This window comes from Osmerus mordax, chromosome 21 (genome assembly GCF_038355195.1).
Source record: "Osmerus mordax isolate fOsmMor3 chromosome 21, fOsmMor3.pri, whole genome shotgun sequence".
Taxonomy (NCBI): Eukaryota; Metazoa; Chordata; class Actinopteri; order Osmeriformes; family Osmeridae; genus Osmerus; species Osmerus mordax.
Window position 1 is genome coordinate 12035561 of NC_090070.1, and position 22418 is coordinate 12057978.

At 49.3% G+C, this 22418-nt stretch overlaps 3 protein-coding genes and 1 long non-coding RNA gene across 4 annotated transcripts; 3 read left to right on the forward strand and 1 right to left on the reverse strand.

Annotated features, from left to right (window-relative positions):
* Positions 1–15: 15 nt before the first annotated feature.
* On the reverse strand, positions 16–4325 carry sgsh (N-sulfoglucosamine sulfohydrolase (sulfamidase)). The gene is made up of 9 exons (XM_067259315.1): positions 4109–4325; positions 3819–3979; positions 3466–3571; positions 2983–3314; positions 2784–2865; positions 2377–2580; positions 1925–2091; positions 1543–1662; positions 16–1390 (listed from the first exon to the last, which is right to left on the reverse strand). Exons 1-9 carry the CDS (start codon positions 4197–4199, stop codon positions 1109–1111), a joined length of 1545 nt encoding a protein of 514 aa, XP_067115416.1. The 5' UTR covers positions 4200–4325; the 3' UTR covers positions 16–1108.
* Positions 4326–4449: 124 nt separating this feature from the next.
* slc26a11 (solute carrier family 26 member 11) lies at positions 4450–11796 on the forward strand. The gene is made up of 17 exons (XM_067258829.1): positions 4450–5033; positions 5228–5400; positions 5549–5657; positions 5860–6052; positions 6579–6664; positions 6897–6976; positions 7379–7524; positions 7743–7918; positions 8169–8241; positions 8415–8526; positions 8660–8715; positions 8967–9107; positions 9258–9385; positions 9571–9670; positions 9957–10090; positions 10816–10903; positions 11255–11796. Exons 2-17 carry the CDS (start codon positions 5279–5281, stop codon positions 11305–11307), a joined length of 1797 nt encoding a protein of 598 aa, XP_067114930.1. The 5' UTR covers positions 4450–5033; positions 5228–5278; the 3' UTR covers positions 11308–11796.
* A 1122-nt stretch (positions 11797–12918) lies between these two features.
* LOC136964856 (uncharacterized) lies at positions 12919–13718 on the forward strand. Its single transcript, XR_010879269.1, has 3 exons — positions 12919–12954; positions 13283–13314; positions 13582–13718. It is a non-coding gene; the product is annotated as an uncharacterized lncRNA (long non-coding RNA).
* A 241-nt stretch (positions 13719–13959) lies between these two features.
* On the forward strand, positions 13960–18623 carry LOC136964953 (NLR family CARD domain-containing protein 3-like). Its single transcript, XM_067258933.1, has 7 exons — positions 13960–14013; positions 14125–14149; positions 14374–16060; positions 16221–16607; positions 17363–17512; positions 17687–17745; positions 18001–18623. Exons 1-7 carry the CDS (start codon positions 13960–13962, stop codon positions 18564–18566), a joined length of 2928 nt encoding a protein of 975 aa, XP_067115034.1. The 3' UTR covers positions 18567–18623.
* Positions 18624–22418: the final 3795 nt, after the last annotated feature.

Consider the following 22418-nt stretch of genomic DNA (forward strand, 5'->3'; position numbering starts at 1 on the left):
ATTTTAAGTCTCAAACCGGACCGTTCAGAAATTCCCTCAAGGGGAGCAATTAATCGATTCCTTTTAAAATATCCAACGATTTTATTAGTAGTTTCCATTATCTACTTCGTTTCGACGGTTGAAACGGCTTTTGAACTGCCTTTCCCTGAACGCCTTATGCTATTGACGTCTCCAACAGAGTTGCCCGTTCATGCGTACGGAACCCTGGGTAGAAAACGTTTGGTAGATAATTAAAACTGGCTACGCCACGGATGCATCTTTGACGATTTTAGTAGACACGGCGCGAGGAGACTACTTCACTTCAACTGTCAGTAGTAAAAAAATAAAAAATAATAACAATTTCAACAAATTCGCTACTGGAGAATACGAACTTCCTCAGTCATCCCCGGCGTAGGAATACGGGAAACTTTTATCTACTTTGATATTTTATTTGTTAAGCAGAGGCTTTCATCCAACGCCTAGTTCTTCCTTTCCGTCTGTGAAGTTTAGGCAGACATGCAAGCACACCGTTATTAGCACATGTAAACACATGTAAACACAGAGATCGACACATAATTGAACGTAATATACAGTAGAAGAATATACAGTTTATTAAATACACACAATGCATCATGACCTATGAGTTTTGATCAAATCAATGCATGTGATTGATTTGAAAGAAAGTTTAAAAAAAAATCCGGAATGTTTTAAGAAAATAAAGAGCGACAGGTTTGGGACCACATCAGAGTCTGGATGAAGACCCACTGCTCCCAGTGTCTGTCTATGTAATTTTTGTAGTTGACTTGTGGTCTGAACTTGCAGTGTGGTGTGACTGAAGGCGGTCGGTCGGATTCCCTTTCGATCCGTTTGTGGTCCTGTTGCGGTCAGAACCAGAAACACACAGTCTCTCTGTGCTGGCCTCTCAAAACCAGTTGTGGTCAATTCAGTGTCCAGCTAAAATGTTCAGGTTACAAACAAACTAATCTAAACCACATACAACCCAACCGTGTTCCAGTCGCTGCTCCTAATCCCGTCCAATCAGAGACCCCGACACAACCCGTCGACCAGGACCATCCTATCCCATCCAATCAGAGGGCCCGACCCCCACAACCCATCCTCTCCCCTCCAATCAGAGGTCGTTGTGGAGCGGTCTGCATCTGGGCTCCATCTTGTCCTCCAGGACCCGGTCGGGGCCACACACCCAGGGGTCCCCGGTCCCCCACTGCCACTTCTCCAGGCCCCCCCGCAGGGCCTCCAGCACGGGGCCGAGGGCCGGGTCGGACGCCCGGTTCCGGGTCTCATGAGGGTCGTCGCGCCGGTCGTACAGCTCCCAGCGGGGCCGGTAGTAGTACTGGTCCAGGGTCTTGAACCAGCCGGTGGAACGACCGGACACGGTCCGGTTCAGGAGGTCCTGGGGGAAGAGGAGGGGGAGGGTGGGGGGGTGGGAGGGGGGAGGTTATAAGTTGGAGGAGGTGGTGGAGGAGGAGGAAAATAATCTGTTCTATAGGGAAAGGAGAGTGGTAGTGTGTGTGTGGTAGTGTGTGTGTGTGTGTGTGTGTGTACCTGGAAGGTGGGAGATACATACAGGTCCTGGTCTATGGGGAAGGGCATGCGGTAGTGTAGGTTGTGGAGCAGCCGATACGCCCCCTGCTGGATGGAGCGCATAGGGTAGTACATAGTCACCTGCGAGGGAGGGAGGGGAGGGGAGGGGAGGGGAGGGGAGGAGGGAGGGGAGGGGAGGGGAGGGGAGGGGAGGGGAGGGGAGGGGAGGGGAGGGGAGGGGAGGGGAGGGGGGAGGGAGGGGAGGGAAATATATATAATTAGCCTATCATTTTTATAGAAGGAAGGAGAACAGTCTTTTTAGACATTTACACGTATAATTGTAAATCCCAAACACCGCAACACACACATATACACACTGCACATACACACTCCTTACACACACCTCATGCAGGCTCTGGCTGGAGTAGACGGTGTTCCAGGAGGTGGGCTCGGCGGCGAGGGCGGGGAGGAGGGAGCGGCCGGTCAGGGTCACGGGGTCAGACGGGGTACCGGGCAGCCGGTAGGACGGGTACGGCACCGAGAACCAGTCCAGGATGGTGGGGGTGATATCTGAGAAAGAGTCCAGACAGAGAGTAAGAAAAACAAGGGAGTGGGGAGGTCAGCCAGTATTATATTAGCAGCACTGTGTCTCCCCCTGGTGGTACCTTAGTGCTGTTACATCCTGGGAATGTGGAGGAAGTCAGAACTGCCATTTTCATTACTCTCTCTCCCCTCTCAGTCCTTTTCTCCAATCAAGTCTTTTCATCTTGACCTCTTTTTTGTCCCCCCTCCCCCTCTCCCTCCCCCCTCTCACCCAGCAGGCTGATGTAGGCCTGGCTCCCTCCCCCCTCTCACCCAGCAGGCTGACGTAGGCCTGGCTGTTCTGCCCCCAGCGTTCCCTGTGTTCCGGCGAGGACACCAGCATGGGTTCTGCGGTTCCGGAGTGGTACAGGTTGGTCCTGCCGTTGGGGAAGGGGATGCCGTTGTCGGAGCTGTAGAGGACCAGCGTGTCGTTCTCATAGCCAGCCTCCCTCAGCTCCTGCAGAACCAGGCCAATACCTGTGGGGGGGGGGGGGGAGACAGGGGGGGGAGGAGGGGGATGGTGAGAAGAGGGGGATGGTGAGAAGAGGAGGGGGAGACTGGGGGGGGGGGGAGAGAAAGAGGAGGGAGGGGGGGAGGGGGGAAGTATTTACAGAGGTATAGGTGTGTTTACCTGTGGAAACAAATGAGGAAGTGTGTGTACGTGTGTGTGCACCCCTCACCCTGGTCCAGCCTGCTCACAGTGGTGTACTGGGCAGCGATGTCAGCGCGAGCCGTGGGTGTGTCGGGTACGAAGTACGGGACCTGCCAGGGGAGTAGGGGGGAGGAGGCAGGAGAGCATGTTTCACAGTTCATAGGTCCTATTTTACAGGTCATGGTTAATAGGTGGTATTTGTCAGGGGTCAGGGGTCATGGTCCCACCTGGACCTCCTCGGGGGTGTAGTATTCCGGCTTCCAGTCAGGAATTCTGCCCATCCCGCTCTCCCCGTTCCCAAACTTCTCACAGAAGGCTCCGTACTGCGGCTGGGAGTGGCCACAGCGGTGCGTGTCGTGGAACGCCACGTAGAGGAAGAACGGACGCTCCTCCTCCTCCCCTCCTCCCCCCTCCCTCTGCGTCTGTAGAAACTTCCGGACCAGCAGCTTGATTCGTGTGATGTTGCGGCCCACCTGCAGCACGGAGTTGTTCTCCTCGGTGTAGGCAAAGTCGAAGGGGTAGACTGGACCAGGACCCACGTGCTTCTTCCCTATTATACCTGAGGAGGGAGGGAGGGACGGAGAAGGATAAGAAAGCGACAGAACGAGAATGAGAGGAAACAAGAGGGAGAAAGGCAGTACACTTGTTTTTTGTGATCGATAATCAAGCAGGCTCTGGACTCTTGAAGAAGGATGTGTGTGTGTGTTTACCTGTGCGTATGTTGGCCTTGCTGAGTAGCAGAGGAAGGCTCTGGACTCCATCGAAGGAGTTGAAGTGATGGACTCCCTGGTGCAGGCCGTACATGCCATTCTGATGCTGAACACACACACAGGTGAGTTCACATGGGGACCTCAACCAGGAAGTGTGTTCTGTGTGTGTGTGTGTATGCAGCAGCTCTGAGGAGAATGTGTGTGTGTGTGAGTGAGTGAGTGAGTGAGTGAGTGAGTGAGTGAGTGAGTGAGAGAGAGAGAGAGAGAGAGAGAGAGAGAGAGAGAGAGAGAGAGAGAGAGAGAGAGAGAGAGAGAGAGAGAGAGAGAGAGAGAGAGAGAGACCACGGAGTTACCTGCGGTAGCCCCGTGAGGATGGTGGAGCGGCTGGGGGAACAGCTACTAACGGACGTGAAGGCGTTCTGGAACAACAAGCTGCGGCGGGCCAGAGCGCGCAGGTGCGGGGTGCGGACCACCGAGTTATTGTAGACTTCGGTTTCAAATCCAGCATCGTCCGCTGAGTAGGGGGGACGGGGGGGGGAGAGGGCAAAAGAAAAACGATGATAGTTGAAGAAGAAGCGACGGTGGAATACAGTTTGAAACAGGCAGATTGGGAAACGACGAAGAAAAATACATTGAACTCTACCTATAATCAGCAAAACATTTCTCCTCTTTGATTTTCCTACGTAGCACATCGCCGTAAGAAACAGAAACACCAATCCATGCGAAACGCGCATTCTGGATGAACGATCTAGTTTACTTCCAAATTATCTGGATGAACTATCTAGTTTACTTCCAAATTATCTTCATGCTTTTAAAATTAAGATTGAAACTTGACACACAACTCGCTTTTCCTGACTCTTCGTAAGTCCCGCCCACTGTGATCACATGACTACAGTCACATGAGATGCGGTGTTTTGGTGTGACAAGTAGTTTCCTGTCGCACCGAAGATGTGCGGGTTTGGGGAAGTTGTTGGGGGGGAGCAGTGATTTTCATGTCAACAGCAGCTCCTCTTTTGGAATTAAACTCTCAATTAAAGAAAAGACAGAAACAAAGGAACATAGGTTTGATGGTTAGGTGATGCCTGCTGACATTCGCGTACATTTACAACCAATCCTGTGTAACTGTCGGGTTTGCAAGTGTCCTATTGAAATGCCTATGGTTGTCATAAAATCTAAATAGTTGTACTGACACAGCAGAAATATGAGTTACAGGTCATGCATTTTGTCAAGTCGTTGTTACAAGACGGTCGTCCAGACTAACAGCAGCAGCGCCTAGGTTGTATAACAGGTAGCCTATGCAAATCTTCCTGTATAAAAACGGCTTCACGCGTTCTGTGCTAACTTGAAGCCAAGTTCAATTCGTTCGGTTTTTCTTTCGGGATTCTTTCTCGTAAAACTGGTCAACAGACCGCGTTCTGCACACATTCGGCACCAGCCGCATTCGAAAGCCCACGTGAGATGGAACCCTGATACCAGCTGGTTCTCCTGACTGCAAAGATGGACTTAACTCTGACGTAGCACGACGAGAAAACAGAGACAGGAAACATCTCGCTGTCTTAAACACATCTGTGAGTATTTGTGTGAGAGTTAAGAGTTTTAAAAAGAGAGTTTTACCCCCGTTTCTGTAATTAATCATACACAGTTACAACGTCCTCCATCATTCCCTCACCCCAGTACTGAAGTTTACCGCATAACCACCCTCTGCACCTCTCTTTATCTCCCACTCGGTGCCTCTCTTTCTCTACCGTGTTTCTCCCTCTAGCTCCACCCCCCTCTCCAGACAGGGCTCTCCTGTCCTGGATCCTCCCCCAGGATGATGGAGCCTCTAGCGGATCGGCCGCTGCTGGGGCCCCCCTCCTGCTGGGAGCTCCTGAGAGCCTGCTGCTCCTACAGTAGCCTCAGCACCTGGCTGCCCTTCCTGACCTGGCTGCCCAGGTAGAGGGGGGGGGGGGAGCAGGGGGAGGAGGGGGAAAGAGGCGGGGAGGGGGGGGGGGGGGGAGAGGAAGGGAGGGAGCATAAAAATGCAAAAAAATATGTCTTCGAAACAGTAGCAGTGACTGTGCCAGGTGATCTGCTCCTCCAGGTACAGGCTGAGATGGCTACAGATGGACCTGATCGCAGGCCTCACCGTGGGGCTGACCACCGTACCACAGGCCCTGGCTTACGCCGAGGTGGCCGGCCTACCTGTCCAGGTGAGGGGGAGGGGCTTAGCTGTATACAAGTTATACATGTTAGCCGTAAACATGCTGGTCTCTTTCTCCTCTCTTCACTGTCCTCCCTCCCTTCTCCTCCCTCTCTCTCTCCTCCCCCCTCCTCCTCTCTCCATCTTCCTCCCCCTCCTCACACCCCTTCCTCCCTCCTCTTCTCACCCTCTCCTCGTCCCTGCCTCCACAGTTCGGCCTGTACTCTGCCTTCATGGGGGGCTTCATCTACACGGTGCTGGGGACCTCCAAGGATGTGACCCTGGGCCCCACGGCCATCATGTCCCTGCTGTGTGCCCCGCTGGTGGGGGGCAGGCCTTGCCGGGCTGTGCTGCTCAGCCTGCTCTGTGGAGCCATCCAGACCTCCATGAGCCTGCTCAGACTGGGTAGGAGGGAGGGAGGGAGGGAGGGAGGGGGAAGACCTCCATGAGCCTGCTCAGACTGGGTAGGAGGGGTAGGGGGGGGGGGGGAGGGAGGGAGGGAGGGAGGGAGGGAGGGAGGGAGGGAGGGAGGGAGGGAGGGAGGGAGGGAGGGAGGGAGGGAGGGAGGGAGGGAGGGGGAAGACCTCTATGAGCCTGCTCAGACTGGGTAGGAGGGGTAGAGGGAGGGAGGGAGGGAGGGGGAAGACCTCTATGAGCCTGCTCAGACTGGGTAGGAGGGGTAGAGGGAGGGAGGGAGGGAGGGGGAAGACCTCTATGAGCCTGCTCAGACTGGGTAGGAAGGGTAGGGGGAGGGAGGGAGGGAGGGGGAAGACCTCCATGAGCCTGCTCAGACTGAGGGATGGAGGGGGAGAGGGAAAGGGGAGGGATGGATGGAGGGATAGAAGGACGGTTGACATGTGACAGGTGTGTGATAGAGGGAAGGGCGGGTGGAGGGATGGAGGGATGACCTTGTGAGAGATGTGTTCTGCAGGGTTTCTGTTGGACTTCATCTCCTTCCCCGTCATCAAGGGCTTCACCTGTGCTGCCGCGGTAACCATCGGCTTCGGACAGATCAAGGTGAACACGGCTTCTCCTCTTTCTTCTTCAGAACAATTTATTTGATTGGTTAGATTTAGGTTATGGTGTATGTGAGGCAGCGTTTCAGCTTGTTCAGGAGTCTGTCCTCAGAGAGTGTGTGTGTGTATGTGTGTGTGTGTGTGTGTATGTGTGTGTGTGTATGTGTGTGTGTGTGTGTGTGTGTGTATGTGTGTGTGTGTGTGTATGTGTGTGTGTGTGTATGTGTGTGCAGAATCTCCTGGGTCTGAAGGATGTTCCACAGCAGTTCTTCCTGCAGGTGTACTACACTTTCCACAAGATCCCAGAGGCCAGGTACACTGCTTGGGTTTGTTGTTTGTGTGTGTGTATATGTGGGTGTGTGCGTGTATACATATGTGTGTGTGTGTATATGTGGGTGTGTGTGTGTGTATACATATGTGTGTGTGTTTATGTGTGTGTGTGTGTGTGTATACATATGTGTGTGTGTTTATGTGTTTGTGTGTGTGTATATACATATGTGTGTGTGTATATGTGTGTGTGTGTATATGTGGGTGTGTGCGTGTATACATATGTGTGTGTGTATATGTGGGTGTGTGCGTGTATACATATGTGTGTGTGTTTATGTGTGTGTGTGTGTGTGCGTGTATACATATGTGTGTGTGTTTATGTGTGTGTGTGTATACATATGTGTGTGTGTTTATGTGTGTGTGTGTGTGTGTGTGTGTCGTCTCGCAGGACAGGAGATGTGGTTCTGGGCCTGCTGTGTCTCCTCCTGCTGGTCCTGCTCACCTGGATGAAGAACACCCTGGGCCCGCCCCCAGAGGACGGAGGCCCCGCCCACGTCAGGGTCGCCCGCTGCCTGGTCTGGGGCGTCGCCACTGGTCAGCTATACCCCCAGGACTGCGTGTGTGTGTGTGTGTGGTGTGTGTGTGTGTGGCAGCAGGGTGCTGTTATGCATCAATTTCTGTTCACTCCATTCCTTCTTCATCCCTTGTATCTCACTTCCTGACCCTGCACTTCCTGTTTCACCACTTCCGGTCTCCTCACTTCCTGTTTCCTCACTTCCTGTCTCCTCACTTCCTGCTTCCTGTGGATGCAGTACGAAACGCGCTGGTGGTGGTGGCGGCGTCCTGTGTGGCGTTCTCCTGGGACGCCTACGGCCTGCACGTCTTCACCATCACCGGGAAGACCTCCCACGGGCTCCCGCCCTTCCGGCCGCCGCCCACCTCCGAGACTCGGAACGGAACCCTCGTGCCCTTCTGGAACATCGTAGAGGTGAGTGGCGGAAGGACGGGCCAATTGGAGGAGAGGAGAGTGTGGGTGTTGACCAATGATTTGTGTTGACAATGAGGATTCTTCCTGGGAGGGTTTAGCCCAACCATTCGTTGTTCTGTTCAGGAAGTGCTTGTCCGTCAACCGTTTCTGAACCAATAGCGTTACGGTGTTATTATGATGAGCACCATCACTGTACACTCACATGAGTCAAGGGATGAGTGACAACCTTCTCTGACCAATCCGGTGTTAGGATTTCGGAGGGGGGCTGGCTGTCATCCCTTTCATGGGTGTGCTGGAAAGCATCGCCATCGCCAAGGCCTTCGGTAACCTTCATCCTTTTACTTTCATCCATTTATTCATAAAGTCATTCATCCATCAATTTATCCAATCTATAAATCATCCATCCATTTATCCATTCAATTTTCTACCATTTATTCAGTCAGTATTGATGTTATGATCTGATTGGTTGTTCTATGATTTCCTGGTTTGTCCTCAGCCAGTCAGAATGACTATAGGATCAATGCCAACCAGGAGCTGTTTGCCATTGGTCTGACCAACATCATGGGATCCTTTGTGTCTGCCTACCCAGTCACTGGCAGCTTCGGCAGGTGTGTGTGTGTGCAGTCTTTAACAGGATACAAGGATATCATGTGATGTTTACCCTCAGCTCGACACAAAATGTGTGTGTGTAGTGTGTGTGTGTGTGTGTGTTCAGTAGTTAACTATTTACTCTGTATTCAGGACTGCAGTGAACTCTCAGACCGGTGTGTGTACTCCAGCAGGAGGGATAGTCACCAGTAAGCCTCTCTCTCTCTTTTTCACACTCTCTCTTTTTCACACACTCTCTCTCTCTCTCTCTCTCTCTCTCTCTCTCTCTCTGTCTCTCTCTCTGTCTCTGTGTCTCTGTCTGTGTCTCTCTCCTGAAGCTTGTCACTAACTGACTTGTGTTCCTCTACTGGTGGAGTTTGGTAATGTTGCTGTCACACACACTCACTCACTCATTCTTTATACCCTCCCTCCCCCCCTCCCTCCCCCCCTCCCTCCCCAGGTGTGGTGGTGCTCCTCTCCCTGGCCTTCCTCATGCCGGTGTTCTACTACATCCCCAAGGCCTCCCTGGCGGCCGTCATCATCTGTGCCGTGGCCCCCATGGTGGACTACCGCACCGCAGGCCGGCTCTGGAGGACACGGAGTAGGGGCACACACATGTATACACACACACAACCACACACAACTACAGTCAGAATCCTGGCACACAAACGTGGCTGTGTGTGAGTTTCTGTGAAATCCTTTAGAATTTCCAACGTGTGTGTGTGTGTGTGTCTGTGTGTGTGTGTGTCAGAGCTGGACCTGCTCCCGTTCACCGTGACGTTCCTGATGAGTTTCTGGGAGGTGCAGTACGGCATTCTGGGAGGAGTGGGCGTGTCTGGAGTCCTGCTGCTCTACAACATAGCCCGTCCCAGACTGAAGGTGGGGGAGAGGGGAGGGGAGAGAGGGAGGGGGGAGAGAGAGAGAGAGAGAGAGAGAGAGGGGGGGGGAAGAGAGAGAGAGAGAGAGAGAAAGAGAGTGTGACATTCTTGCGTTGTGTTTGCATATCTCTAACGCCACTGTTTATTTTTTCTTGTGTGTGTGTACATGCGTCTGTGTGTGTGTAGGTGTCAGATCATGGTGTGTTGGTGGTAGAGATAGGGAGTGGCCTCAGTTTCCCTGCTGCAGAATACCTCAGTGGAGTCATACACACTCAGGCCTTACAGGGTGAGTGTGTGTGTGTGTGTGTGTGTGTGTGTGTGTGTGTGTGTGTGTGTGTGTGTGTGTGTGTGTGTATGTGTGTGAGAGAGACAGAAACAAACATTCTGTTAACCATTGAAATAAGGTAAAAATGTTCCCTGCTCCTCCTCCCTCCCCTCTCATCCATCCCTTCTTCCATCCCTCCCCCACCCCTCATCCCTGTCTCCTCTCCCCTCCCTCCTCCTCCTGCCCCTTGCCTCCTCCTCCTTCCTCTTCACTCCTCCCCCTTCCCTCCTCATCCTCCCGCACCCAGCCTCCCCCCCCAGGTCTGTGGTCCTGGACTGCCAGCATGTCAGCACGCTGGACTACACTGTGGTCAACGAGCTGAGGGACCTGCTGGCCCAGTTCACCCTGAGAGGAGTGGGCCTGGTCTGCTCTGGTCTGCAGGTAGAGGAGGGGAGGGTCTGGTCTGCTCTGGAGGTAGAGGAGGGGAGGGCCTGGTCTGGTCTGGAGGTAGAGGAGGGGAGGGCCTGCTCTGGTCTGGAGGTAGAGGAGGGGAGGGCCTGGTCTGGTCTGGAGGTAGAGGAGGGGAGGGCCTGGTCTGGTCTGGAGGTAGAGGAGGGGAGGGTCTGGTCTGCTCTGGAGGTAGAGGAGGGGAGGGCCTGGTCTGGTCTGGAGGTAGAGGAGGGGAGGGCCTGCTCTGGTCTGGAGGTAGAGGGGGGGAGGGCCTGGTCTGGTCTGGAGGTAGAGGAGGGGAGGGCCTGCTCTGGTCTGGAGGTAGAGGAGGGGAGGGCCTGGTCTGGTCTGGAGGTAGAGGAGGGGAGGGCCTGGTCTGGTCTGGAGGTAGAGGAGGGGAGGGCCTGCTCTGGTCTGGAGGTAGAGGAGGGGAGGGCCTGCTCTGGTCTGGAGGTAGAGGAGGGGAGGGCCTGGTCTGGAGGTAGAGGAGGGGAGGGCCTGGTCTGGTCTGGAGGTAAAGGAGGGGAGGGAGGGGGAAAAGATGCATGAATAGACTACGAGATATAGAGTGAGGGAGAGGAATGATGGATTGGGGGAGGAAGGGAGAGAGGGGGAGAGGGATTAAAGGACTACACAGTAATTAATCAACCAGGCTGACCTTTCTCACTCACTTTTCTCTCTATCTCTCTCTCTCCTCCTCTCTTGTTCTCTCTCAGTCCTCTGTTCTGGAGATTCTGTCGGCAGCGGACCTGCCGGGACTCAGATTCGCCGACAGCGTGGAGGCGGCCCTTCAGAGCCTATCGGGTAATCCGATCACTGACTGACACTACTATTAGCCAATCACGGACAATAATTATTTTGTGTGTGACTTGCCACTCAGCCAATCAACGAGGGGAGAATGTCAGTAAAGAAGTCATTTACGAACTGATGGTGGGAGTGGCAGTGAGTGACTTGGAGGTTGGCCAATCAGCAGAGCTCAACAGTGATAGCAGCCGGTTGATTGGCTGTGCAGCCGTTTATAGACTCAATCACAAAGTGATCTTTTTTTCTCACCAATCAGGGGACACTAAACTAATAAGTGAATAATTAGTGATGGGTTTTTTTTTTACTTGTTGTGTGGTTTTATATTGGATTTCTGGATTTTAACCCCTCCAGATCCAAAGTACATTGAAGAACTTGATCAGAGCAAAACAGTTGTTGGGATGTGATGAAGAAAGGGATGAATGCTAACCGACAACTCTTTGACTGTAGACGTCACTCATTTGTTTTAAGAATCAATTGTTTGCAAAACAACAACACAAATTAACAAATAATGACAAACAATTAAAAAATAAAATAAAATGACACTAAGACCAAACTGAATTATTCATGCTCACGGAAGCACAACACAGTAAAGAGATTTGACTTTTATAATAACGTGTTTTTAATGTGTCTAGTGTTGTGCTGTCTCGAAGACGTACAATTCTCAAGTAATTTCAGTCGAAATTGAAAGGTTCTGCTTTATAAAGTGTTTTGATTCCAGCTAGTGGCGAGTTTGGGTACTACATTATTCAAACTGATTTTATTTAATTATTCAAGAGTTTTAACACTTGGAAAAAAAACGTTGATGTTTCTAGAACATTTGGTGAACATTCCAAAAGAGACTGATGATTTGAGATGCCTGTTCATTTATAACATTATATAAAAAATGATATCTTGTTAAATGTTTCTCTGTGTCTCTGTCTCCATAGCAATATACAAACAATGTTTTGTACATTCATTTTTTTACATTAGCCTATTTATTTTTGCTGTAGGCTATTTGCTCTGATTTTAATAAAACGAGTTAAAGCTGCGGAGGACGTCCTAACTAATTATTAATCGGATGGCGAGACTGTGTTTGCCTTTGGATGATGACAAACATTGGAAAAAAAGAATAAAATAACAGAATCTTCAAAAGGTAGGCCTAATCTTTATAATCCCCCGTGGGGCAGGGAGGGGGGGTCAAATCGCAAAAATTTTAGGGCAGTAGAAGGGGTGACGTAGTAGGTCGCTCCCGAGCAGCAGGTGGCGGTGATGCACCTCGTACGCGTTGGTTTAATTTGCAAAAAGAATAATACGTTTTCAGCGGGAAAATACAAAAAAGAAAGTTGTCAGAAGCTCCGGTACCTACTGTCATAACACCGACGGGAGAAGATCAAGAGGCTCCGGTGAAAGGTGATTCTCTTCGTTCGTCCCGCTTTTAACCAATGTGATTAGCGTTTTGGAAGTGTGTTTCTTAACTTGGAGCTAAAGCAACTTTATCGGACGTGGTGATTACTTTCAAGGCTATTCTCACTACAGGCCATCTGCTTTTAACGTGTAACCTGCATGCATGCCTACACACTACATGGTAGCATTAGTCATTATAGCTAAAAGGCCACGTAACTTGTATAGCAATTATTTCATGACTGCAGATATCCTTTTCAAACGAAGTCACCAGACAGCGCGAACAGGTACTGTAGCCTAGCAAGCTAACTTGACATCGTTTTGGGGCCACCTTATGATTAATGACATTTGCCTACATTATTTGTTATGCAAATGGGGGATTTACATTCAGCCAAGCTAAATCTATCTAATCTGACGAAACGGTTTAATGTGAATCTTTTGTGTTTTTCACCAGATATCAACAAAAATGGATGCTATAAAAAGTATATTGAAGAGTCTGAGCCGGAAGACGTTCAGGCGATTTCAGAAATATCTACGGAAAAATATTGATGGCTTCAAAAGAGTAAGACGGTTGTCGTTGCGAGATGTTGCTTCCAAACTGGCAGAAAAATACAATATAGAAAAAGTTTCTTCAATGATTAAGAAGGCAGAGCTTACGAAGAAACCGAGAAGTGAGTATAGAAGCACAACATAAACTTTTTTTCCCTTTGAAGATAGTGTTCGGCAATTTTCCTGCTTTATTAGACAGTTTGAAGTGAAGTGACAGGAAAGGCAGGGTGAAAGAGAGGGAAAGACGTCAGCAAATGGCAAAGGCCAGATTCCAGTTGTAAGACCTCAGCCTAAATGGTGCACGCTCTTACTGGTGAGCTACAAGGTGCCCTTAAAAATGTGGTTTATTATCATATTTACTTTATTACATTATTATAGTATAATGTGATACTGTATGACATTATTATATCATTATCGTATAATGTGATGATGTTATGTTTAACTTAACAGGTAAGAGAATTCTGGAAAGGAACACGCAGCAGGTAATGGTGTCACGTTTACAAAACCTATAGCAACTGTTCTCAAAGATGCCATTAAGATAGAAGTACCTGTTTGCGCAACATAAGCTATAGTTGCGTTTTAAAAAGATAAATTTCCTTTAAAATCCTTCCAATTTGATGTACTATAAAGCAAAATCACTCAGTTGTATTTGATACAGCTTGGGTATTGACATTGATCCCCAAGCAGGCTGGAATTAGAGACCTGTGTGTTAATAATAATAATAATACTAATTCTTGTTTCTCTGTTAGACCACCAACTCCAGCGAGACAGACTTGGCCACTGCTGGCTGTGGGGTTTTGAACAGAGGCACCAGTAATGTTGCTCAGACTGGTAGCTTGGTTTCCGCACCTAATTTCAACAACAATGTTGTTCACAGGGACATTAACTACATCATCACCAACTGTGAGGAATATTTGAAATCAGTTTTATATTTCACTTTGCCAGTACATGCTGATATTTCAAGCTTAAAGTCTGTACAACTCACAATTCCCATTGATACTACTACTACAGTTCTTTGGGCTTTATGTAATGTACATGTGTATGTCGTCTTTTAGTTTGTTGGTTTATTAAACATGTTACCTTTAAAAGTTTGCATCGTTCTCTTTATAAATGCAGGTCAAAATAACATGATGAGCCAGTGCCCTCATGTGGATAGATCCACTGGATACAACGATGAACAGGTACTGAATGTACTGACCGATCCTTCTGTTTGGTACAGACATGCTCCACATTGATAGTTTTGTGTTCACTTAACTATTCAACACCATTCCTTTTCCCCCGCCTGTCTCCAGGTGTTGAGACGGAACGAGGCGGAAAGTGAGTGAAAACAACGCAGTGTGATTTTGTTTAACTAATCATATGGCTCTTAGCGAGTCTCTAGTGATAAGCTGGAAATACAGTTACGGTATCTTTTTGTGTGGCGCGTTTCTTTCATTGGACTGGTATTTTCTCTCCTATCCTATCAATTTTGGAAGACGTCCGTCAAATTATCGGGTTGATCAAATCTCGTGAGAAGACAACAAACCAACATGTCCCTGAAGGATCGTGTCGATCGCAGAAATCGCTGCTCGATAACTTCTACACAGAGCTCCACATCGTGGCTTCTGAGCAGTCCAGCATCAACAGCCAGCATGAGGTGTGGCAGGCAGAAACAGCTCACCTCGTGGACCCCTCAGAAACCCGCGTTAAATACCATGACCTGTTTGAAGACCCAAAAATAAAGCGAGTGCTGACCAAGGGCATTGCTGGAATAGGGAAAACTGTGACTATAAAAATGTTTATCCTGGACTGGGCAAATGGGAAAATCGATATTGACATCGTGATCAGCCTCCCTTTCCGGAAACTGAATTTACTGTCCGATTCTGAACACAGCCTGCTCACCCTTCTTCAAGTCTTCCACTCTGACATCAAAGATATGTCTCTCTTTATCGGCCATACGTCTGTCCTCCTAATCCTTGATGGTCTAGATGAAACCAAATTCCCTCTGGACTTTGAGAATAACGTCATAATGTCTGATGTAACTGAGAAAAAAACTGTGGATGTGTTGCTGACAAACCTTCTCAACGGTCATCTGCTCCCCAACACTCGGCTGTGGATAACAGCCCGACCGGAAGCTGCCAATAAGCTCTGCCGACAGTATTTTCACTTTGACCAGGTCAATGAGATCCGAGGGTTCGATGATGCTCAGAAAGACACTTATTTCAAGACGAAAATCAAAGACGAGGAAATGGCGAATAAAGTAATTGACACTCTCAAACATTCGCCTAGCCTCTACATCATGTGTCACATTCCTGTGTTCAGTTGCATGTCCGCGATGGTTCTTCAGAATCTCTTTAGTGAGAAGACTACACCATACGATAGGCCTTTGCCTACGACCATGACCATTACCGACATGTATATCCATTACCTGATTGTCCAAACTCAAATCAGTTTCAGGAAGTACGAAAGAACCCAGCTTGAAGATGAACAAGCTGTGATGACACAGTACAGGGGCACCATTTTGAATCTGGGAAAGCTTGCATATGTCAACCTGATGCGTAGAAATGTTCTCTTCAGAACGAACGACATGAAGGACTGTGAGATATCGCCCGACGATGCTGCCAAGTGCCCTGGTCTTTGCACTGAGTGTTGTGACCTAAAACATGGCCTGTATGAGCGCAAAATATTTTCATTTGTGCATCTAAGCATCCAGGAATTCTTTGCTGCCCTATATGCATTTTATACATTTGCAAACGAGCAAGATTCCCAAGTTAAAACAAAGAAAGGGAAGGACTCAGAGACTTTACTTGATTTCCTTAAGAAGGAACTGAACCGTGCTTTGGATAGCGAGAACGGACACCTGGACCTGTACGTGCGCTTCCTGTTCGGTGTCTCCCATGACTCCAGCAGGGACCTCCTTGGAAGTATTCTTCCAAAAATGCCCAGCAGTGCAGAATGCCACAAGAAGCTGACTGGGTACATGAAGATCCTGAAGAGGAAAGGTCTTTCTCCAGAGCGGTGTATCAACCTGATCCATTGCCTCAACCAGTTTAAAGACCAATCTGCTCTGGAAAGGGTGACAAACTCCTGCTCCTCGGGCAAACCACTGTCTCCGTTCCAGTGCACTGCTGTAGCTTACGAGCACATGGTGCTAAATAAGTCAGAGGAGTTCGACTTCAGGAACAAGAAAACATCGGATGAAGGCTTTTCCAGACTGGTTCCTGCCCTGCGTTCCAGCGTCACAGCAAAGTAAGTGTCTGTAACTATAAGCTACAGGTGATATATAAATACAGGCTAAACCAGGCAAGCATTTGTCATAGTCCTTCAGTCTGAATTGTGGATATATCCTCAATTTAGAACTGCCTTATAGTAAAATGTACTCCTGACCTGTGAATCCTCTTCTTTACAGACTCTGCCTTTGTGACGTCACACCACCAACAAGCGATCCCCACTTCACAGTCCGTACACGACCACTGTGTGCGACACTGGCTTCAGTTCTCCGGTCCGACCTGTCTCGTTTGACCACGCTGGTCCTCAGCCGCAACGACCTGGGAGGGAGCATGGGAGTCGATCGTCTGTGTGATGGACTGAAGCACCAGAACTGCAAGGTGGAAACCCTCGACCTCAGCTTCAACGGCCTTGGAACCCAAGACGTAAACGGGATCTGTGAACTGCTGACCAGGCCAACTTCAAAACTTATGACCTTGGATCTCAGTAACAATGACCTTGGGGACCAGGGCGTGGCCTTTCTCACAGGTGCTCTCTGTCGGTCTGCCTGCCAGCTGCAGGTACTGAGGTACAAGGATAAATGAATGCGTGGATACAAGGATAAATGAATAATTTAAAATTTTGTATTGGATTTATTCTCATTTTCAACTGTATAACACCAAACAAAATGAGTTTCGCAGTCCACATTGAGCATGTTTACCTTGTTTCAATGCTCGTTTTCTATTTAATTCAAATTCAAGATTTTTACTAGCAGGAAAAGATATTAGCCAGGGGCATCACGGGCAGGGTGTTGGGCATCGCGGGCAGGGTGTTGGGCATCACAGGCGGGGTGTTGGGCATCACGGGCAGGGCGTTGGGCATCGCGGGCAGGGTGTTGGGCATCGCGGGCAGGGTGTTGGGCATCGCGGGCAGGGTGTTGGGCATCGCGGGCAGGGTGTTGGGCATCGCGGGCAGGGTGTTGGGCATCGCGGGCAGGGCGTTGGGCATCGCGGGCAGGGCGTTGGGCATCACGGGCAGGGCGTTGGGCATCGCGGGCAGGGCGTTGGGCATCACGGGCAGGGCGTTGGGCATCGCGGGCAGGGTGTTGGGCATCACAGGCAGGGTGTTGGGCATCACAGGCAGGGTGTTGGGCATCACGGGCAGGGCGTTGGGCATCGCGGGCAGGGCTTTGGGCATCACGGGCAGGGCGTTGGGCATCGCGGGCAGGGCGTTGGGCATCGCGGGCAGGGTGTTGGGCATCGCGGGCAGGGTGTTGGGCATCGCGGGCAGGGCGTTGCTTTTACCTCACTCACCTTCGTCTTCATCTGCCGTTGTCACTGTCAGGCTTTCAGGCTGTGGCGTCACCAAGGCAACCCCGTTCCTCAACATAATCCAGAAGTCGGACACTCGGGTTATTCTGAAGCTGCTGGATCTGAGCTACAATCCTTTAGAGGATGTGGAATCTCACGTTGTCCAAGAGTTCTTGAAGCTGGGGTGAGTTGTGCCTGACATGATCAAACAGGCGTAATGAATGGTACCCGTCAGTTAAAAGATCAGATTATCATTATTATTGTTATAGACGTATGAATATAATTGTGACATTTTTGCAATTGACATGAGTGCTATGTGGTGATTTACTGTGAATAAGCAATTTTTTTGTGTGGGCAGGATTACAGTCAATGTTGAGCATAGAGAAGAGAGCAGAATCAAACCAGGACTGGACAAATGTAAGTCATTGGCTGGTCGATCATTTTAATAAAATGTTGATTAACAGGACTAGGTTTAACTTAAGCTGTCAGCTAAATGTAATTATGTGAGCAAACTGAACTCTTCTTAAGTGTGCTCATTTGGCAAATGATTTTACCCAAAATGGTACAAAAAACGGTGTACAGGAGGGAATTTGAACCTGCGACTCCTTTATCAACAGTCAAATGCTCTAACCACTAAGCTGTTCCCATCCATTGTCTCTGACCGTGTTACAGACGCATGCGACCTCACACTCGACGCCCGCACGGCAAACCGTTTCCTCTCCGTGTCCGAGGACGGCAGGAAGGCAACGAGGCTGAGGAAGCAGTCGGAGATTCCTGCCTCTCCAGAGACGTTCGATGCGTGGGTACAGGTTTTGTCCCTGGAGAACCTTCGCCATCGGCATTACATAGAGTTGGAATGTGTGCATGACGCATATGTGGGAGTGGCCTATGAGAAGATCCCTAGGAAAGGGGCCGGGCAAGACGTCGAACTAGGTTGCAACGCCGATTCTTGGATTCTGTACGTTTGTAAAGATAAATGCTACGCGCAGCACAATAGCCATAAAGTTAGCCTGTGTCCCCCCGCTGTCGACGGCAACTGCTCGTACAGGATTGGTGTGTACCTGGACTGGCCCGCCGGGGTCCTGTGTTTCTATGGCAACAACGGTGGCAAGCGGACTCCGCTGTATATGTTCCACGCCACGTTCTCCGACCCGCTGCATCTAGCCTTGAGACTGGGTTCTCCAAATGCAGTTGTGGAACTGTCTGCACCGCCCCAACCCAAGTGTGAGGCTAACTGAATCCTGGTCATACACCGCATGTGACGTTGTACTGTTAAGCAGACACGCTTATCCAAAGCGCCATCACGTGTCGAACCGTGCCACCAAAATCCTATTACACTCTGAAGAAACTAGTTCTGTATAAAACATAGACGCATCGACAATCGACTGGAATTTCAGTGACAAACTTTTTTTGGGTAGCTTAGCACGGCTCGTTCTTTTTTATGAGCTAAAGATTGTGTCGATGCCAGACTGTGGAGCTGAATGAAGCGATAACAGGGTTCACCTTACGACCTATACAACACTAGAAAAAAATACAATGGTTAACGTTCCAAATGTTTGTAAAGAAACTGATTTCATAAGCCTGTTAATTTGTATTAAATTATATAATTGTTAGATCATTCTGTGTCTGTCACCATTTGTAAAACTTGTATTATTATCTAAGCACACAGACGTCATGTGAGAGAATGTTGAAATCATAAAATCAATACCTTCAAGGACCTTGACCCATTACCCTGTGAGATTGTGTAAGAGAGAGAAAGTCGTGTGTGTGTGTAAGAGAGAGAGTGTGTTCTTGCGTGTAAAAAGAGCTATACTATTTGATTCGAGTGTGTGGGTGTGGAGAGGTGCTGCCTGTACTTGTACTTGAAGAATCAATATCAAAAAGTGAAATTTTACTAAATGGCATTTACTGGAACATGCCCAGTCAATAAACCCTAATTCTGCCATGCCAAGAAACAATACATGTCCCATTAAAACCCTTGTGCTTCCTTCGGGTCACATGACCCAAAGGTTCATAATGAACCATCGTTGTGTTTACAATTTTACCCAATACAAAAACAAATAAAAATAATTTTCTTTTAACCTTCGCAATGTGGAGGGTCTGAGACAGCCCAACGGTTAAAAGAAAATGCTTCACTTTGTTTTTGTATGCGGTAAAGTTGTCGCAATACGACGGTGGGTCACAATCACTGATGGGTCACAATGACCCCAAGATAACACAAGAGTTATTAACTGTTGGGAAGTTCTCTCTGGTACTCATGGTATAACAAAAGATCCATGTTGTATAATTTGCTATCAGTATGTTGACTCAATGCAGGAATGGAGTGTGGTGTGGCCAGTGACCATGGTGATGGAGAGATGAAAAGAGATGAAAAGTGATGGATTTTGTTTGAAGTGTGTAAACGTACAATATTTCTTAACAGTTATGGTGATTGTTCTACAATAGGACAACCCCACCACCTCCACCACCTCTTCACTCACACAAAACATCCCTGTTTCCCCTGAATCGTTTAATCACACGTCACACACTCTCCATGGAGACGGGTGCGTATAAAGGTGTGTGAGAACTCAGGTGTGTTCCAGAACACTGGGAAGACTCCGACAGGTGAGACCTCTCCACTCAGACACCAGAACACTGGGAAGACTCCGACAGGTGAGACCTCTCCACTCAGACACCAGAACACTGGGAAGACTCTGACAGGTGAGACCTCTCCACTCAGACACCAGAACACTGGGAAGACTCCGACAGGTGAGACCTCTCCACTCAGACACCAGAACACTGGGAAGACTCCGACAGGTGAGACCTCTCCACTCAGACACTCACTGCTGCTCTGTGTCACTTCTTGTCATGTATTATGAACATCTTCAAGTTGACATGACTTCAGTCAGAGTCTGGGATGTGTGTATTATGAACATCTTCAAGTTGACATGACTTTAGTCAGAGTCTGGGATGTGTGTATTATGAACATCTTTAAGTTGACATGACTTTAGTCAGAGTCTGGGATGTGTGTATTATGAACATCTTCAAGTTGACATGACTTTAGTCTGGATGTGTGTAATTGATAGTAATTCAGCCCTGCTACAAGGTAGGTTTGTGCAACTGATTGATGTTTCTTACAATCGTATTGTGCCTCTCTTGATGGTTGAAGTTAGGGTTATAGAACCGGAAGTTAGGGTTATAGAACCGCCACCTGGCCTTAGATCTGATCTGTAAAACTAAGCTACTGACCGTATGGAACTAGCTTAAAAAGGCAATCTTGACCCACATCAGTGTATAGGACACACTTTGGGTGAATTTGTTTTGAATTAAAGTTGCATGTGGGGCTGAGCTGATTAACTGCATGAGCAACATGAATCAAGGAGACCTCAAGCTGCATGTTTCGCCCCATCATGGGTTTTATTGACCATTTCATTTTCCTTTTCTTCTCCCAATGCTTCCTGTCAGATTTCTGTCTGATCTGTAAGATGCGGTGCACAATGATGATGTCACAGTGTCTGCTGTTTCTGCTGTCCAGAGATGATGATGCGAGAGAGAGATACACACTGGCTGTGTCTACTACTGAGCACTTGTGCACTTCATGCACTGACTTTCAGTGCTTAGGGCGCTTACACTGACAGAACTAGCAGAATTCAGTGCACTGAAAGTACCCGGAGTACTGTACAGTATCAGATTTGCGTCCGTCACTTCCCACCAAGTGGTTAACTTAAGTGTTCCATTTGAGACAGCACTACTCAGCGACGGAGTGCACTACAGATGTAAGTGCACTGTATTGCAGTGCACTGTATTGCAGTGTACTTAGTAAAGTGCGCGGTAGTAGACACAGCCACTGTGTGTGTGTGTGTGTGTGTGTGTATCAGGTGGTTAGCGTGTGTGTGTGTGTGTATCAGGTGGTTAGCATGTGTGTGTGTATCAGGTGGTTAGCACGTGTGACTCAATATGTCTGCAAACGTTTTAATGTACAACAGCAGAAAATGCTTAAGTACTGTTAGCATTAGTTGCGTGCATTGTGTTGCTGAATTGCCCTGTGCTTCCATGGCCTCTAGTAAACTCTGGTGAAAAGCTTCAAGCTACATAGTGTGTCTCAGGCTGGCCGGCCCTTTTGATGTCAACCTGTCACAACAGTAAATGATCCACACCATTAAGAATATGAAAGTTATGCAGTGTTAACTTGGCACAGGAACCTGCTTGTCTGGTGTCATCGTAGTGTTTCAGAAGGGGCTTGGAACAAAATATTCTTTTCGGTTCAAGGGAAGCGACTGCTTCTAAAGTGTTTTTTGTTGAGGGCTGGGCCGGACTGGGGGGGAGTTATATTGTCAGACCGGCCCACTCAGTAAATGACACGCGGCCCACTCAATACATCGCACATATCGAACAGTCATTGGCCTACTTGGAAAAATACCCATACACTTAATATTATTTTGGATGATTACAAAGAAATTACATCATATGTTTCATTTCTTACGTTGAACTTCCGAAGTCCATAAGAACACATTTCCGAAGTTGCCCCTGGTTGCGGTCAGTCCGCCCCTGGTTGCGGTCAGTCCGCCCCTGGTTGCGGCCAGTCCGCCCCTGGTTGCGGCCAGTCCGCCCCTGGTTGCGGCCAGTCCGCCCCTGGTTGCGGCCAGTCCGCCCCTGGTTGCGGCCAGTCCGCCCCTGGTTGCGGCCAGTCCGCCCCTGGTTGCGGCCAGTCCGCCCCTGGTTGCGGCCAGTCCGCCCCTGGTTGCGGCCAGTCCGCCCCTGGTTGCGGCCAGTCCGCCCCTGGTTGCGGCCAGTCCGCCCCTGGTTGCGGTCAGTCCGCCCCTGGTTGCGGCCAGTCCGCCCCTGGTTGCGGCCAGTCCGCCCCTGGTTGCGGTCAGTCCGCCCCTGGTTGCGGCCAGTCCGCCCCTGGTTGCGGCCAGTCCGCCCCTGGTTGAGGGGCAAGACTTTTAATCCAGCCTGTTCACCTGTCCTGACCTACACATATCCACTTCCTGTTCACCTGTCCTGCCTGACCTACACGTATCCCCTTCCTGTTCACCTGTCCTGACCTACAGGTATCCACTTCCTGTTCACCTGTCCTGCCTGACCTACACGTATCCACTTCCTGTTCA